The 17,501-nt window shown below is 37.9% G+C and overlaps 4 protein-coding genes across 4 annotated transcripts; 2 read left to right on the forward strand and 2 right to left on the reverse strand.

Moving 5' to 3' along the window:
* Window positions 1-2,040: 2,040 nt before the first annotated feature.
* L201_005541 (uncharacterized protein) lies at window positions 2,041-4,245 on the reverse strand (the record flags this gene model as incomplete). Its single annotated transcript, XM_066221271.1, has 5 exons — window positions 2,041-2,229; window positions 2,313-2,373; window positions 2,462-2,826; window positions 2,922-3,685; window positions 3,798-4,245. 5 exons carry the CDS (start codon window positions 4,243-4,245, stop codon window positions 2,041-2,043), a joined length of 1,827 nt encoding a protein of 608 aa, XP_066077368.1.
* A 1,533-nt stretch (window positions 4,246-5,778) lies between these two features.
* On the forward strand, window positions 5,779-7,547 carry L201_005542 (uncharacterized protein; the record flags this gene model as incomplete). Its single annotated transcript, XM_066221272.1, has 5 exons — window positions 5,779-5,988; window positions 6,062-6,317; window positions 6,419-6,530; window positions 6,626-6,880; window positions 6,977-7,547. 5 exons carry the CDS (start codon window positions 5,779-5,781, stop codon window positions 7,545-7,547), a joined length of 1,404 nt encoding a protein of 467 aa, XP_066077369.1.
* Window positions 7,548-8,531: 984 nt separating this feature from the next.
* L201_005543 (uncharacterized protein) lies at window positions 8,532-13,330 on the reverse strand (the record flags this gene model as incomplete). Its single annotated transcript, XM_066221273.1, has 24 exons — window positions 8,532-8,622; window positions 8,695-8,933; window positions 8,997-9,081; window positions 9,133-9,290; window positions 9,357-9,413; window positions 9,460-9,564; window positions 9,749-9,847; window positions 9,900-9,920; window positions 9,985-10,103; window positions 10,155-10,183; window positions 10,231-10,330; window positions 10,386-10,394; window positions 10,450-10,572; window positions 10,623-10,764; window positions 10,826-11,014; window positions 11,071-11,185; window positions 11,235-11,428; window positions 11,482-11,596; window positions 11,641-11,777; window positions 11,827-12,026; window positions 12,076-12,475; window positions 12,547-12,600; window positions 12,659-13,045; window positions 13,100-13,330. The coding sequence occupies 24 exons, from the start codon at window positions 13,328-13,330 to the stop codon at window positions 8,532-8,534; spliced, it is 3,399 nt and encodes a 1,132-aa protein (XP_066077370.1).
* An 847-nt stretch (window positions 13,331-14,177) lies between these two features.
* Window positions 14,178-15,209, forward strand: L201_005544 (uncharacterized protein; the record flags this gene model as incomplete). The annotated part of the gene is made up of 1 exon (XM_066221274.1): window positions 14,178-15,209. The coding sequence occupies one exon, from the start codon at window positions 14,178-14,180 to the stop codon at window positions 15,207-15,209; it is 1,032 nt and encodes a 343-aa protein (XP_066077371.1).
* Between the last annotated feature and the right edge of the window lie 2,292 nt (window positions 15,210-17,501).

A 17,501-nucleotide genomic window follows, 5' to 3' on the forward strand; every position in this document is an offset into this window, starting at 1 on the left:
ACTACTAGTGCTTATCGATCGTTCCCGAATGTACCGTACGCGTACCGTACCAGTTTGATAAATTATAGCTTATTTCTAGTTTAGTGGTTCCTTGAATGAAAGAGGAACCCGGTATCTAATATTTTTCCATGAGTTCTTTAAGATTTGATACCTTAGAATGAAAGTTGAAGTAGATATAGATATATTTCACTTGATGGTGATGTAGGCTTGATGATTCGACTCGGAATAAACATATAAACGGGTGAAAGAGGTTTGTGAATCTTTTTTTGAGAGAGAAGAACAGAGTTGGAAAAGGAAGAAGGAAGAATCAAGAAAGAAAAGAAAGAAAGCAAAGTTCAAGATTCGAACAGCCTTTTTCGTGTAAAGAAATCTATTTAGTTTATTCTTGTGATTCAACTAAAGATCATTTTTGGCTAAAGCATACAAAAAGATAATAACGTTCAAATGGATAGGAAATAAAAGTTATGTTCAGGATACTCTTTCATTAGATAAGAACATTGATTATGACCGAGTACTGTACATACATAATTTTGATTCAGTTTGAGTAGTGTGCAGTCTGTATGAACATGGATGATGATAATAATGATGATGATGATACAAAATTTCATTTAACTCTACTACCTTACTACAGTTATGCTGAATCATCTTTCATGGTTCCTGATTATCTTTTTCATGATACTAAGGGTTTTTTTTCTATACTTTTCGTACCCTCGTTCCGGAGCCGGGATAAGGGGATTCAGGATAAAATGTGAATCATCAGATAGATATCATCGTGGCTTGGTTTTCAGTCGTAATTCGAATTTATCACATTTCATTCATTCATTCGTTCAGTTTGAATACAAAAATTGAAATTGATTACTACAGATTACATGTCTCAACCATGTATTCGCGTCTATTCAACGATGCCATCATGTCTCGAATATAGTGTTACAAAAGAACAGAGATGGGGGGGTTGGTATTCAGGATGAACGTGAAGTCTTAAATCAAGTATCAAGTAATCTAGACTGAGCTACAATTTCCAAAGGAAGTGTTCCTTTTATTCTTTGATTGTACTACTATGGTATGATCTCAATAATTGGATGATGTAGCTTCTCATTTACGGATGTGAATGGCAAATCTATCATGAAAGCAATAACGCAATAATAACCACGTTAGTTCGCGTTTTTTGGCTTCATTCAACGACGGAACTAACTGAATAACCTTACATTAGCGAAAGTTTGAAATGTTGCTAACGGAATGTACAAGACACAGCTTTCAACGGGTATCCAATCTAAAAGATACGGGATGGCTATAGATGTCTTGGTTATACATGTTTAGGGTGGTCTTCATACATCAATATGAAGATGTACTCACTGTATACAGGAGTTGGACGCGCACATGAGAATCGCAGGAAAAATGCAGGAAACCCTTTGACGGGATCGACAGTGGCGTTTCTTTAAACCCTTACTACAGTAAACCTGATTTCGTCTGTGCGTACTCTTAACTCAAAATTCACTTCTACTCGTGCAACCCGCCTATAAATGGCTACGTACTTGTGATGGCGGTACAATATATACTTTATATCAGGAGTTTCCACCGGCCCATTCAGTCTATAAGAGTCCATATGATCCTGCACATGTCGGGTTGATTCAAACGCACAAGACGTGTTTTCCATCTACGGCCATAGAAGGTATAAAACATCGCCTCTCGTCTGCTCGGCGCAATTAAGTTACCTATCGCTCGGTTAGTACCAAGGTGGGGGACCACTTGGGAATCCCGGGTGCTGTAGTTTTTGGTTTTTTATTTGTCTCAACGGAGCTCGAAATTGAAGAAGTGTCTATTCAGAAGAAGAAGTACTATATTTGTTGGTGTGAACAGGGATCTTACTGATAACGACAATCAACGGTGTTGGTAAAAAACGACAGTGGAGAGACGTTAATGTTCAAGACGTTATTGCGCTCATTTTGAAATCCTCTCTGGAATCTGGGTACAAGTAACCTTGCGTACAACATGAAAACCTTTTTCATAGAAAGCTTCTACAACTCGATGTAGTAGAGATTTTTATCTCTTCTTTTTATTGCTTGATAGATGACCACTGATGTTTTTATTACCTACTTTACCTGTAGTACTACTACCTCCTTTACCTAGACCGAATTTTGGTAAACATATTTTACACCACCATTTACCTGTTGGAGGTGCTTGTAATCCTACACAAGCTAAATGGAACCATTCTATCGGACATTCATCGTTCTGCGATTAACAAGAACATGGATTTAGATTAGTGATCATCATTCGTCATATGTGATTTTGAGCCTAGAATTAGTTGAACTTACATCACATCCTACCATTTCGCCATAAGAAACTTGTTCACAATAACAATATCTGGGTTCATTACTACGAGATCATAAAAATAAGTGGATATATCAGTTCAATATCCTTCTATAGGCGGCTGACATTATACTAATACCAAATTCAGACTTACGGATCAGCAGGTATACTCCAAGATTGATTCAATATATCATGAGCTTGTTGGTTATTATCGCCATCTTTCGATTTATCCTCTGTAATCTGTCTGTTATTACCCCTTTTACCTTTTCTTCCCCTTCTACCTCCTCTCCCCCTTTTATTTCCATTTCCTCTACCAGGTAAACCTAAAGTCATTTCTTCTTCATCTTCTTCTCCACCTTGGACTAAAGCAGAATCCTCAGGTAAAACATTCAAATCACCAACTAAATTTAATGCATCATCAACATTTGTCGAAGGTAATGTAGATGGTCTTAATCCAAGTAAGATTGAAGCTTCTTGAGCTGTTAAAGCTGAATCTAATGCTCTAATATGCCGATCAATCTAGGAAAAAAGGATTATTGCAGTTATTAGTTCTTGGTTGATCACGCAGCAGAATCGTAACATTATCCCAAAGTGGTATTCATGAAATTGCTTACAGCATTGTAAGCTCCAACAGCAACAGCGACTTTTTCCTCAGCTGTTCTAACTACTTCTCTTGATAATCTTGCTATCTCAGGTAAATGGGCATGCGGTCCATCAGGCCTTTTTCGTTTTTTAATGGTATCGTTATTTCCATCATTCTGCTGAGTCTGCGTTATTTCAGCTTGATCAATTTTGTCATATGGCCGACCTGATCCTTGCACAGTCGGTGATTGCGATACCTGGACGGCTTTATTATTCTGTTCGTTTGATATCTCCATTTTTCCCTCATGGGGTATTTGAACATCTTTAGGAATGATATTATCTTGTCCATTAGTATCATTTGCAGGAAATGCTAATCTAGGTAGAACTTGAGCTCCCTCTTCCTGATTGGTACCGTTCATATCGTTTTGTTTAGGTAATGATATGAACAAACCGCCTTGACCATCTGATTCCGGTATACCTTCTGTAATTTGTTTGCCGTCAATCAAATCTTTATCCTGTTTTTCATCCATTTTAGCTTCTTTAGCATGTTTACCGATTTCTTCGTTGTTATCATCTCGGGGTTTCTGGTTTTCATCGCCTGTTGCATCTTTCATTTCTATGTCGTTCTCGTTGTTCTCATCATTATCATGTACAGATGGTACATTGTCATCTTGTTCATTCGTTTCCATCTCAGCGATAACAGTATTACTTTGATTTTTTTGATTGAGTTGTTTTTCCAATTCAAGTCTCTCATTAATATAATGTCTTGTCAGTTCATGTAGACGTTGTATTTGAGCTGTGTATATGTCCGTAGCAAGAATAATACCAATGATCAGTTTTCATTTGTACTTCGATATAGATGGTAGAACATCGACATGATGAGATAGAGGGGAAACAATACAACTTACCTAAACAACCATCATCTAATTCCCTTAACAATCTAAAATTCCTATGTAATTCTAAAGGTAACTGTTCCACCATCTCATAGTGATCAGCAGCAAAATCTTGCCATGCTTCAATTTCTTTTTCTGGATCAACTTCTCCTGTTCCTTCTTCATTCTCCTTATTTACATCTTCGTTATGCTCCTTATCATTTGTACGATTTGACTTTTCTTCCTCTAATTCTACTTCTGATTCTGTATCTGCTCCATCTTGAAGTTTAGTTACAGAAGTAAAACTTTGATTTTGACTAGGTCTTAAAGCTATAGGATCAGGTGAACTTCCTATTATCTGTTCTCGCTTTGATCTTGATTTTTTCAGAGTACTTTGACTTTGAGATTTAATATCAGAATTTCTAGATGATCGAGTTGGTGTAGAAGTATGTATATGTGCTGGTAATGATTTTCGAGGTGGCATGATACTTGTTCGAAAAAGAGTCTTTTGCAAGCTTAGCCTTGATATACAAATCAAATGTTAGCTTATAATCATGCCTTTTGAAGTTCAGATAAACACTGTTTTCGACAACATTAAATTAAATTACAACATCAATTGAACGCGTGAATCCTCCTTGTCTTCCTCCACCGGAACCGGGGTCTCGTCTGCTTCCTAGAAAAGGCATGCAACGCGTCTACGGCAAATAGGCGTACAATTCAATCTGTATCTACAGAAAGAGAGATTGAGGGGCACCTGTTTGTTGGCACGTGGCATATTAGGGGTAGTTCAGGGGTTACAAGTAATCAGTAAAAGGGGGTTGTTTACCTCTCTTGTTTTGTTTTTGTTTGTTTGGTTCGAAATGTGCATACTACACTGTTAAACCTGAAACGAGGGCTTTTACGAAGAAAAATCATAAACTCATAGAATGGATCATTTCATTTCATTTCATTCTTGGCCATATTTTCACAAACACTAGGTTCTGATTGCGCTTATATGTACAACTGTGCATCATCGTCATCCTTTTCTATCAAAGTCAAGTCTAGACTCTTGAAAGTAGAAAGAGATTTATGCATCTTCCTCCATGGATTTCCGAGATCCAAATGGTTTGATCAGTGGTAGTGGTGGATTGAAGGGATTGAAAGGACTGATGATTGCCTGACAATCAATCAGAGTGACCAGCCGATCTGTGCTCTAGATCATTTATTATGTTAATATTATTATCTTATTTAGCACGATTTTACCACGCTTTTTTTTCGGTCACACTTTAGACTGAAAAATACGAAACAGCTAAAATAGATACAAGGGTTTTTTGCATTGACCTTTCATTCACTCATCCCATTTACCAATCTTCCTTTCATATATCATCTCTTCATCTTTTCATTCAGTATCACTTCAATCATTAAAACTAAAATACATACATACATCGCATTACACTTACATACTTGACCTTTATACATTCTTTTAAAGACGATATACAATAACATACATACATACACGATAAAATCATCAAGAAAGAAAAAAAGGCTAAATTCTATCAGTTGCAGTTATTTTCAAAATCGATTTTAACGCAAAACATCAAATTAGGCCAAACCCTTTATACTCTTTTCTCTTCGACTTTTCACAAACAACCTCACATAGCCATCTTTCTCAAACATTAATCAAATATCGATAAACAAGTAGACTCGACGGGGATATTCTTCATTTACTGGATAACTAAGAATACACCTCGTCTATGGATATCATCAGCATTATCGTCACCCATACATTCATTTAGATGCACTTATACTAGATACTACTATTACAACACCAAAGATATCAAAGGATCATAGCGTCAATCAAGGGGGTGCTAGGTACAATCCAACTGTTGAACACTCCTTTACACAGCTAAATCCTCAGATTGAAATACGATAATCATTCCGCAATAAACAACCTTCATTCCTACACTTCAGCAATCTGCCGCTGTATTTTTGATACCTTCATCATCACCAGACCATCAGAAAGAGCTATTAAACAAAAATGAAGGTATCAACAACATTTCCAATACTGTTGTTACCATTAACACTTGCTCATACACATGGAGTAGGAGTTGCACCTGGGCGTCATGGAAGAAGGAGTAACAATTCGCTTAGAAATGTGAATTCAAGATCAGAGAACAGACATAATATAATGGAAAGACAACATAGTGCAGGTTTATTAGGTGGTTTGATGGGTGAAGATTCTACTTCTGTAAGTATATAATCACCTTCATATATCCATATTATATTTGAAATGTCATATCGTTAACTTATATATCTCATAGGCTGTAATCTCATCAACTACAGCAACTGCAGCCAAATCAACAATAACACCTCCAACTACATCGGCAACCACTACTTCAGCAACAACAAGTAAAAACAAAGATGTTGATGATGACGATGATGATAAAGATAATAATACTACAACGGCAGCTACATCACATTTAACTACTACAGCTTTAACTGGTCAAACTACTTCTTTACCTGCAGGATCTCCTTCTATTGTTTCTTCTGGTGCTGTAAGTGGATCAATCGTAGCATGTAAGTTTTTACTTTTAATTCTTTCACAATTTCTTTATTGCCATATTACAGCGAGATTCTAAAGGAAAGTAAGAGTACTGATTTATTGTACTTTCATATAGCTTCTACAATAGCACAAGCATCAGCTAATTTAACTACAACAGCAAATTCAACATCAGTTGTGACTGCAACTTCTTCTGAGAGTAGTTCATCAACACCTGAATCATCTGCTGCGTAAGTCAAATCAAACTATCGCTTTTCGTGATTTAGCATACGATATCAAGTCCATATCAATTTGTTTACTTACTTCTTTGGTATTTTTTCTTTAGCTCTATACAATATACAACAGATGCAGCAGGTCAAACACAATTAGTTACAGTTTTCTTAACTGCATCAGCTTCAGCAGAACAATCAACAAATTCAGCAACATCATCAGCTAAACCTAAAGATGATGGAGATTCAATTCCTACTCCAGCTATAATTGGTATAAGTGTTGGTGTCGGTGTAGTTGTTATAGCTTTAATTGCCTTTGCAGTTTGGAGAATGAAAAGAAGAACAAGTGATGAAGATGAAGCTATTAGATGGTGAGTAATTTTTTCCATTCACATGGATGGAAGAACGTGAAAAAGTTGCTCTCTTCTCAAATAAGCTAACGTCATTGGTACTATTTCGATTTATAGGCCAGAACTTAATAGACACGGGGATTCAGACGCTCATCATGCATTACCAGCAAGACAAACTGGACAACATGGATTTGAAACTAATCCATTATCTAGATCATTATCAAATTCTTCATCAATTTTCGCTCCTCCACCTTCCTCTAACGTACATCCAAATATGGGGGGAGGATCTCAAGTAATGGCTTTGAATGGTTCATCATTCGGTGCAACTTCATCATTAGAAGATGATTATAATGAAAAATTATCTATTGGTGATCATGAGCAAGATCTTGGTTATGGTGGAGGAGGAAACCAACAACATCAATTTCAAAATTCAAATGAAGTAAATAGTCATGATGATCATGATAATTATACTTCTTTACCACCACCTTTACAACATTATTCACCACATTTAGGATCAAATATAAATGATTTAGTTGAAGATGATGATAATGATAATAATAACCACATTGGTCAAGAACCTTATGGTGGTTTAACAAATCAAAACCAAAATCAAATGTCAATGATTAATGATAATCAACATGTTACTTTACCTAATCCACAAGTTAGACCAAATTTTAGATTAGATTAAAAGGAAGACGGAGCAAGAAGAAGAAGCAGAAGAAAGAAGATTCATACATAGGCACAGAAGAGAAGAGATTTGCCAGAAGTAAAAGTAGTCAGAACGTTTTGTTGGCTGGAACCAACGATTTTCAATAACCACACAACCCACATTCGCGACATATACCGATATCATGTATACAGTAGATAATGACAAATTCAAATATATCATAAAAATAACATATTCTTCTTTTTATTCTTTATTTTTTTTTTTTTTTACTACTTGTTTATCATTCATATTTTTTTTTTTTTTTTTTTTTTTTTATCAATTTATCAATTTAGATTAAATTGAATTTGGACATTTGCTTATATATTTTTCTTTTCTTTTCTTTTCCTTCTCATACTCAAATTCCAAGACATTTTGAGTAAGATCTAGTCTACATTTCCGCTTTTCTTTCTGTGCTTCCCACGAAACTGACTCTGCCTCCCTCCTCTCTCTTTACTCTTTAAATACAGAATTCTGGTATCAAAGAGAAATGTCGGAAAGCGAAAATAACATAGGCAAACCAACCTCTTGCTTTCTTTGTTATCTTTACACAACCTATATTTTGCCTTACCTGCTTAGTTTTCTTTATTTATTATTTGCATTATATATATCTCACGTTCACCTGTATATAAGTCTACACGAAATTATCATAGAATTCATAACGTCTTACGCACTTGCTTGTCTCACATGTTCACGTTAGTGAACAATACTTATTCGTTTGCTATTGTTTGCAATTGAATGGTGATCAAAACCTGTGCGCAGTGAAGGAGGTGAGATCAACATAATCATAGATACATCAAATACAACTGATATTTATCGTTAAGTTCGTTTCTCTCAGTGCGTATATATATATATATATATATTTCGTATATTCATCTCGAATATCAATCATTCCAAACTTGTCTTTCCGAGACTGTAGGAGATAAAAGAGGTATCACCCATACTCTACTAAGGACGACAATCGTTGCCTCAGAAAATCTCACTCTTCACCTGGATCTTAGCCATCTCAGCTAATTGGATGAGCTCTGTCCAAAATACCCATGCGAAACTCAACAAAGGTCTATTGCAGAACGGACCGATAATCAGTTTCATACAAATCTTGTTGGATGGGGAGGTATAATGAAGCACTTACTTAGGTCGTAAATCTTCTTCTTGATCGTCTTCCTGTTTGATATTACCATGCCATTGACCAGAAGATATCTGTCTTTCCCAATCTTCAACATATTCTTTCTCATATGTCAAAGCGTAACAATGTCTGGCTACCATCTGTTCCGGTGTCAATTTCGTTCGGAATTCAATGTTAGCTATAGCTTCCATAGCCATTTGACGTGCTTCACTGATGATGATCTGATAACTGTCTTTCAAAGGTTCCTGAGCAACCAAGAGCATGGAGTCAATTAGAGCAAGTGCACAATCTCTGGTGTCCTCACTCACGTTCAAGTTTTGGTCTCTGGCTCGTTTCCTCTTTTTATTCTTGATAGCGATACCGGACGGTATTTCTGGCTCGAATACTCGATATCTATGGGGAAGTCTCAGTAATTTTGATGATCAGTACAAATAACCGACTTACCGCCTCATATCATATTGTAAAGTCTTCTCGTAATGAGCTTTGACAGGTTTAAGCCTATCTAGCAGACTCTGATGGATGGGGAATTGCTTCAATCGAGAATCTGTTGGATAATTCCATTGTCTTATATCACATGGTGAGAAGTGCGGGTCCGGCTGGACCTGTAGATCGAACATTACATTAGCAATCTGGATTTCACCAAGCAAGAATTACATATCATTACTTACGGCTCGGAAGAGTTCTCCCAAAACCCCAGAACTGGTATATGTTTTCTTCACGTCATCCTGCAAGTTTATCAGCTTCTGTCAATGTTTCTACCCTGCAACCTACTTTATCCATGAAATCAGGCCATTCTTTAGGTCGAAGACCTGGTCGTAGTGATGCAGCGATACCAGCTTTAATTTTTGTCAGTATTGATTGATGTTGTGCAGATACCTCCACTCACTCTTAGCGAAGTCCACACTGTATCACCATAGTAGGCAGAAATTTCGTCAGCGTAGAGCATCGAATGACTCGTTACAAACTCGATGTTCAACTTACGCAGTCTGTTTCCAGAGATTATATAGATCAGCTCAGTACCCTTCATATTGATGCTATAGTAGGGTACGAGATTACTTACAGAATGAATTTCAGATAGCTCCAAACAATCATCATGGAACGGGGTGAGTTTGTCGGATAACGCTAAGTGACAGTTATCCACTTGCCCAAGCACGTCATTCTACCAATATTCATATTAGTCGATTGATCTACTCCAATTGTAGCGGGCTTACCAATATATAGGAGACAAAGTTCTATGATTCAGATTGATCCTGTCAGCTTGTCGCAAAACATTCGGTGTAATGTACAATAGCTCACCTCGTTCAGGTGCTGTTGGGTCACCTCCGCTACCTTTTTTGGTTCGCCAGCCTCATAGTGCATTGGATCGTAAACATTCATTGTTCGCACGAATCGCTCATCCCATATCAAGGTATAGTCTATGTGACAGTCCATTAGCATGAGCCAAAGAATCGATGGATCGCACTCACCGTCTCCGTCCAAATCTCCTCCACCCAACCTGCAGGAATGTTAGCACAACTTCGCTCGTCCACAAAATTAACCTACATGCTGGGAAGATCCCGTTCTCCTTGAACGTTGAAAACGATAACATTCTTCAGGTGTCGTAATTTGGGATTATCGACTGCTCTTGCTCGACGGACATCCCCTATCGGAAAGATTAATACAGTATCTTGTCGATTATTCTCTACAACACAACTTACCAGGATGCACTAGGAGAGAATATAATCAGTACATGTAACTACGTTACACAACAAAGTAACTCACAAGCAGGTGCTCGACAAACCAGGACTTCTCCCATAACGACTTTGGCTTTTGATCCCTCCTCATTCTCTTGGAACTGACAGAACACTTCCCCTTCTTTGAGTAAGCCCGACTCATCCGCAATACCTGCATGGACATCAGTGAAACTTCACAACAAGCGGGATATCAGCACTTACCGATCAAAAATACCCCTCCTGGCAATTTCATTCTAGCTCTCCATTTTAGATCCTGAAGAGCTCGACATTCGATGATAGATGCTATATCTAAAAGGAAAGGATTTTTGTGAAATCCTGCTTTAATCAGTTGTTTCAGGGGGAACTATAGAAAATGATCAGCTGGATTTGATAAACTTTTAGTGTGAATGTGTAAATTTACTTACATCAGAACACATGGCTACCAATTGATCATCTTTTTGCGTCATTTTGCCTGCGGCTATTCGGTCCTTAAGACCTTTAGTGTGGGCAACTTCTTCCTTAAATATCTCGAGGATCAGAGCAGCTGGTACACCATTGGCGCACATAATATTAATAAATTGTCTATTCAAGAAGGCCACTTGATATTTTGCAATCTTCGAAAGAGGGCAAAATCAGCACAGATCGCTCATTCATGTTGACTTTTACTCACCCGAACGACATTCAAATCAGACAAACTGCTCTGAAACTTGACAAGGGAGTCTCGCAATCGAACTTCATCAGGTTGGCATAGATGTGGCCAGTGAGCCAGAACACCTTTTGCACCACTAGTCGATACGTCAGCGCAAAATTGTTTCCTACTCTGCTGAAACGTACCCTAGTCGGAACTGAATTGCTGATGGAGTGGCATTGATACCCTTTCTTTCTCCTAATGCAAATGCCGCTTGTCGCAGTACTTCCTGTCCTGCTACAGCCACTCCATCTGTAAATGTACGCCCATTACGTTTGACATCTGGAAGCTGGACCCCCAATTTGATTTTCATATCAACAATTCGACTAGTACTAAATGGCTGAGACTACGAGTCAGCTGATGCCATATATGTGATCGTGTTAAAGTACGCACTAAGCCCATTCGAGCAGCATGCTTCGCGATAATAGTCTGTGACACGGACCCCATCCATCTACGCAAAGCAAGACCATCGATAACCTTATGGTCGACGAACCAAATGGCGTGATCCCTGAAAACCGTGTTAGCAATAGCGAGTTAGCATCCTGAACTCACTTTTGCTGAGATGCTGAAGAAGCAACTGGATAGAATGTCGAGCCTCCCACTACGAGGCCATGATGTAGTGTCCTCCTAACTCTAGCCATGATACCAATATCCGGACGATAGTTGTCCATATGTCTTGTTTCGCCAACCTGACCTATTGATCAGCTCATGTGTAATAGGTAGCAAAGGAATTCTTACATATAACCTATCCTCTTCATCCGTGAATTGGACTCGGATGATACCATGTAACCGATCTGAGTATTTTCTTGTAACACTATTTGATGACTCTTGTTGAGGTGGTCCGATGAGAACCCTAGTGGGTGTGACCTGAACTGTACGGATCAATACCAGATGATCAAGAGTCGGGGGGTCTTTTCGTCTCAGGTAGCTTGCCGTTTCTACGTTATCTAATTAGTCCAAACCTATATGATTTCACAAGCCACTTACTCTTTACGACGACTGCGACATCTCGTATTCTTTCTTGATGACTATACATACTTTCCAGGATCTTATCTTGGAAAGCAGGTACAATTGCTACTTGTTGAAGAGCTATCAACAACGGCCTCATGTCTACAGGTCGAAGGATGCCATGAGCCATCAAGCCTTCAAGCAAAGTCCTAGCTGAAAAACGGATCTGTGACAAATTAGGAGGGTCGTAGAGTTGTTTGATAGCTTGCGGGTCGAGCTTTTCGACTCTCCATCGGGTTTCTGGTCTGATATTGGACATAAGTTCCATTTCTGGGTCATTCTCTGCAAGAGCACGGATCTTTTGGGTACAACCGATTAAATTTTTGAATTCCGTCTGATTGAAAGTGAACGTCCATCTATAGGTATTCCAGAAAGTAGGCTGTGATATCAAGGCGAATAATGCCGATCAACAAGTGCGACAGATTGTGTGAGAATCTCGAAAAGACTCACGAAAGCGCAAGGCCCTTCTGGAATTGCTTTGAGAGGTCCAGCATCACGTTCAGGCTATTTCAAAACGGGTAGTCAGTTCATCGGATACCTGTAACCTTATAGCTGGACTTACTACTCCGCCGGAAATGGCGAAATCCATTGCGGTAGCTCTTCTTCGATCCTTCTTGAGTCCTCTTCTATCTCGCTCGGAATCTCGCAGTAAGTGAGAATCTTCAAACTTGATGTAGAATTTTGGAGGTCTTCGGCAACTGACTGTCACTACTACGTTATATTGGTGTCCTATACGTTCATGCGTGACGAAGAAACCATGAGAGGTAATATCCTCAAAAGACAATTCTGCGTCAAAAGGCGCGAGTGCCGGTGGGAGTTGAGATCTTGGGAGTTTCATATCGGCTCTTAAGACAAGTTGCTCTTTCTTGAAATCGAAAGCTATGTAGGATTTACCGTGCCTAAATGGGTCATCTTCGTTGATGCCTGTCTCACAACCTGCTCCCAAGATCTGGGACATACCCACTATCAGCTGAGATACATGACGAGTGTCAGGATTACGTACTTGTGTAAAGGTTCTACCTGTTAGACTTCCCATAGCTATTGCGTCTGGCCAGAATTGATATCTTGCTACATCATGGTTATTTACGGGATGATAACCGGATCTACCTGGACGAAAATCTGGGTTTTGAGTGTAGTCCTTCTGGTTTTGATATGAATGGTTCATGAAGCCGTTGTGAACCTGATGACTTAGCTGTGGCATATGTATATGCTGCGGTTGGAAGGTTTGGACCATGTTGCTCTACAAGATATCAAGATCCAAAATTAGGAGAAGAAACGCTTAAAGAAGAAGTTTGAAGAAGAAGAGATAAGCTGTTTTTATCTTCTGTAGGATGTTTATGCCCCTCCAGTCTATGAGTAAAAAAATGAAATGGTTGGCTGTATCAGTGTTTCATGTAATTAAGGGGTATCGAATTAGGGTATCAATAATCTCCTCACCTTGGCTAACCCTCCTTTCCGTTCAGCCGGAACCACCAATTTAACCTGGGAGGTTTAAGTGCCACTGCTAAGGATGAAGAGGAAAGGGAAGCAGCAGAGCTTTCTCTCTTGAACGAGTCTCGCCCGGACCTCTATAGAAGGTTGCGATTCTGGATAAAGTCTTTAGCGAATATCGTAAGAAGCGTTCCACAAGAAGAGATTTGTAATGTACTGGCCAAGAAGACAAGATAAGTGAATTGTGATCACTAGTGAAAGATGTTGGTGAGATGCAAGAAGAGAGAAGAAAGATGTAGAGAGGATGAGAAAGAGAAAGAGGAAGAGAAGAACGAATGTTACTTGTACGACGAGATGATGTATGTACTGTAGATAGATAGTCGAATAGCTTATGCTTTTGAAATGATAATATAGTGAGCAGAAACATCATGTATGTAAAGCACAGACCAGGCACAGGTACTGATTCAAAAGCACGGATCTCGCCGATGCTTTTGTCTACCACGTGGCACGGGAGTAGATCAACAACATAACGTAACAGTGCAACGGAATGTTGGATTATTGCCAGATTTCACATTACTGCTCTTACTCTTTGGCTAAGATATATGTCAAGAGACTAGTATAGATATCAAGCGTCGTATAAAGCCAGAGACATGTCAGCATCTCCCACTTCTGCCCTTCTTACTCATCCGGATATTCTGACCCATATTCTGAGCTTTGCCGACAAATCATCGTTATCAAGATGTATGCAAGTATCATGGTCATTCTTTCAATTGGCTTCACCGTTACTTTATCGTGAAATAACATTAATACCAGATGAAGCAGATTCAATTTTCAAAGGAGCAAGTACGGGATTAATGATATATTCAGATTTATCAGAAAGAGAGATGAAAAGGGATTTATTGTCTAATGTTAGGATATTGAATATTAAAGAACATGATAATTGTAATGGATTTAATGGTACATCGGCATGTACCAGATGGAGAGGAATAGGAATTGAATTTGATAATTTGGAAATATTGAAAATTTGGGTACCTTCAAATTCTAGATATATGGGTAATTGGTGGAATTGTCCTTGGATACCGAATTTTCAAAATTATGGTAAATTGGTCGTTAGAAATGTAAATCATTTATCATGTAATGCGCCTTATACAATAGTACCTGATAGAATGAAAAAGAATATTTTTAAATTGGTAATCACAATCAAAAATATGGTAGATCTAAGAGAGATGAATGAAAGAGTCATCTCCTCGACAATATCAAGTCCGACTGAAGATCACCTTGGCACAAACACAGATATAGTCGTGATATTCTGGATAGATAAACCTGGTCAAACATGGTGTTGTAACAATAACGATAAATCTCTTAATCTAAATGACATTGATAATCTAATCGAACAAATATCAATATGTGCTTTAGTCAGAACGAAAAGATTGATCATTTGTAATCTAGATAAGATAAGTATATTAGATAAGAAGCCTAAAGAAGTTGAAGAATATCTACAAAATGGTTTCAAAGAGCTTATACAAGCTATGTCGACTTCACGAAGAGAACACAAGCAGATAGAGAATAGATTACAGGCAATTGAATATATGACTTTTGAACAATACTTAGCAGAAGAGGATTGGAAAGGTGAATTTGATATAGACGAACTTCAACCTTGGCTGAGTATATCGGATGCATGATTGTGTGTCCATATATCAGCAGTTATATTACTAGCCAGACCCCTTAACCGCACAGAACCAGGATAATCAATGCATCATGCATGCGTGTACCGAAGCGATGACTAAATGGAGAAGGCCATTTACTGTCGGGATATCGCCTACTGTATTCAGCTATTATAAGCGGGATTCTCATGGGCAAAGAAACGTTCACCTAGAATCGTATTCACGGTTACACTTACTTGGGTGGCAAATATACGAGAGTGTATTGAATCATAAAATGAAGCTGGATAGTATCATAAAGATATAAAGCTCTCGCGACTCTGACTTCAATGCACATGTTCTCTTGGAAATGTTGCATATACGTTGAAAAAATTCCGCATTCGGCCAATTATCAAATTTAGGTTTTGTATCTAATCTATATAATCAATCATTCATTAAAAGAGATCTTCGCAGCAGATCAGATTGATAAAAGCAAGACTAACCATATGCATCTAGAACGATTCCAATCACTGTTGATCGATGACCAAAATGACGATCGTTTGGATGATTTCTGGAAATCCAAAAAACTGGAATCGATACCATTCCGAGAAATTTACTTTTGCAAAATGATAAAAATTCATTGGAAAAGCTAATCCTTGAGACATTAATTCTAATTTGCCTGCATGTATTTTTGGAGAGTTTGTAGTCTGCATAACGAGTCTAACTTGTTTCGGCCAGATCCACATCAAATTGAACGACAAAAAAAAACATCCCGAGAATCAAGGATAGAGATGGGAATGGCCTTGGACTAAATTATCGGAATGAGCTGCTTTGCAGTATGTACTGCCAATAGCTCTTCGGTTCCCACCATCCTGTACTGTGCACACATCTTACCACGCATCACAAGCCAAGAATAAGCTTGTTCGGACTGTTCTTCTCTTCTTTGTGTTTCATACACAGTGTGGCTTTATCCATGAAGAAAGAAGAGTGATGTAAACAAATCATATATTGCGGAATGTCTTCGGTAAAATTGTTTTCTGTCCTAACTACAAGAAGGTCTTACCATAAACGGTCGGATCGGTATTCATGAACCTTAATGCCCTCCTCCCTTTTTTCATAGGGGTTATGAAAAGTTAATTTTGGATATCAAAGGTGGAATGGCGTGGGAAGTAACCGTCGATTGAGGTATAACGTAAAATGAATGGTATCATCCGATTGTTGATCGTCAGGGTCCAGGGCTAGAAACGATAGAAATCCACACTTTATTTCATTTGTGTTTACATCGTTTCAAAATTCTCATTTAAAAGATAACATATCAATCACGTTAGTACTGATATATCGTATATTCGGTAATAAATGAAGCTAACTAAGAAAAAATAAAGTATCAATACATTTCTACATAATTATGATATATCATGATTGATTATCGTATTATGCTAAAAACCCCTGGGACCTCATACCTGAAAAGAGGCTTCTGTTAGAGAGTTTATTTTAGAGAAAAGATGGATAAATTAATGAGACCTTATTTGTTTACCTTTTTTCCTACCATGTGCCCTGATTCCTCATTAAATGTAATGTTCTGAGTATAGTAGAACATTACCGATTCCTCTCATCCTCTTCCCATTTTCCTCTCTGAAATTCAATCCAATCTTTTACTCTCTCTATAAGCTTGACAAGGAAACGTCTGGCTGCCAAGCAGAAAATGAGGCGTCCAAAGCCGAGGAACTAACCATAAACATATAGTCTTATCTTATTATCCCTCTCTTCTCATTCCTTCTTCTTCAACGTATCTTTCTATAATAAAAATACCCTTTAGACCATAGAACTTAGACACTTTAGATATTTAGATTGCTCTCTTGAAGAGAGCTTTTCGGATTCGGACAATACAAGTGAGACTTAAAGAAGTTTAGCGCTCCGAAAAGTCAAAACGTTTATTCTTTTTGATATCTTTGAAACAAATAAACCAAAATAAACTTCAATCGAGATCAACCAAAAGAAGCTGGCTTCTTCGTCATATCGATAAACAAACAAACAAACTTATCTTGTGGAGTTCTTTATATATACCTTATATTTCACCTTATCAATTTCTCATATCCCCTCTTCGATTTCGATCTCAATCTTTACCTTCAAAATACAAAACATTCCTGGGAATTATCTTCCAACATATTTTCGGCTTGGAAATACTTGTTTATAATATAGTACAAACGTTATAATCTCGAACCAACTTCAATCACTTCGAATCGATTTCGACCTATCACTCTTTTCATCCAGTAAAGACCCCTACATCAAAATACAACTTATCAATCGTCTTGCAACTTTCAAGTGGCCAATAGT

The sequence above is a fragment of the Kwoniella dendrophila genome, chromosome 7 (genome assembly GCF_036810415.1).
Source record: "Kwoniella dendrophila CBS 6074 chromosome 7, complete sequence".
Lineage (NCBI taxonomy): Eukaryota > Fungi > Basidiomycota > Tremellomycetes > Tremellales > Cryptococcaceae > Kwoniella > Kwoniella dendrophila.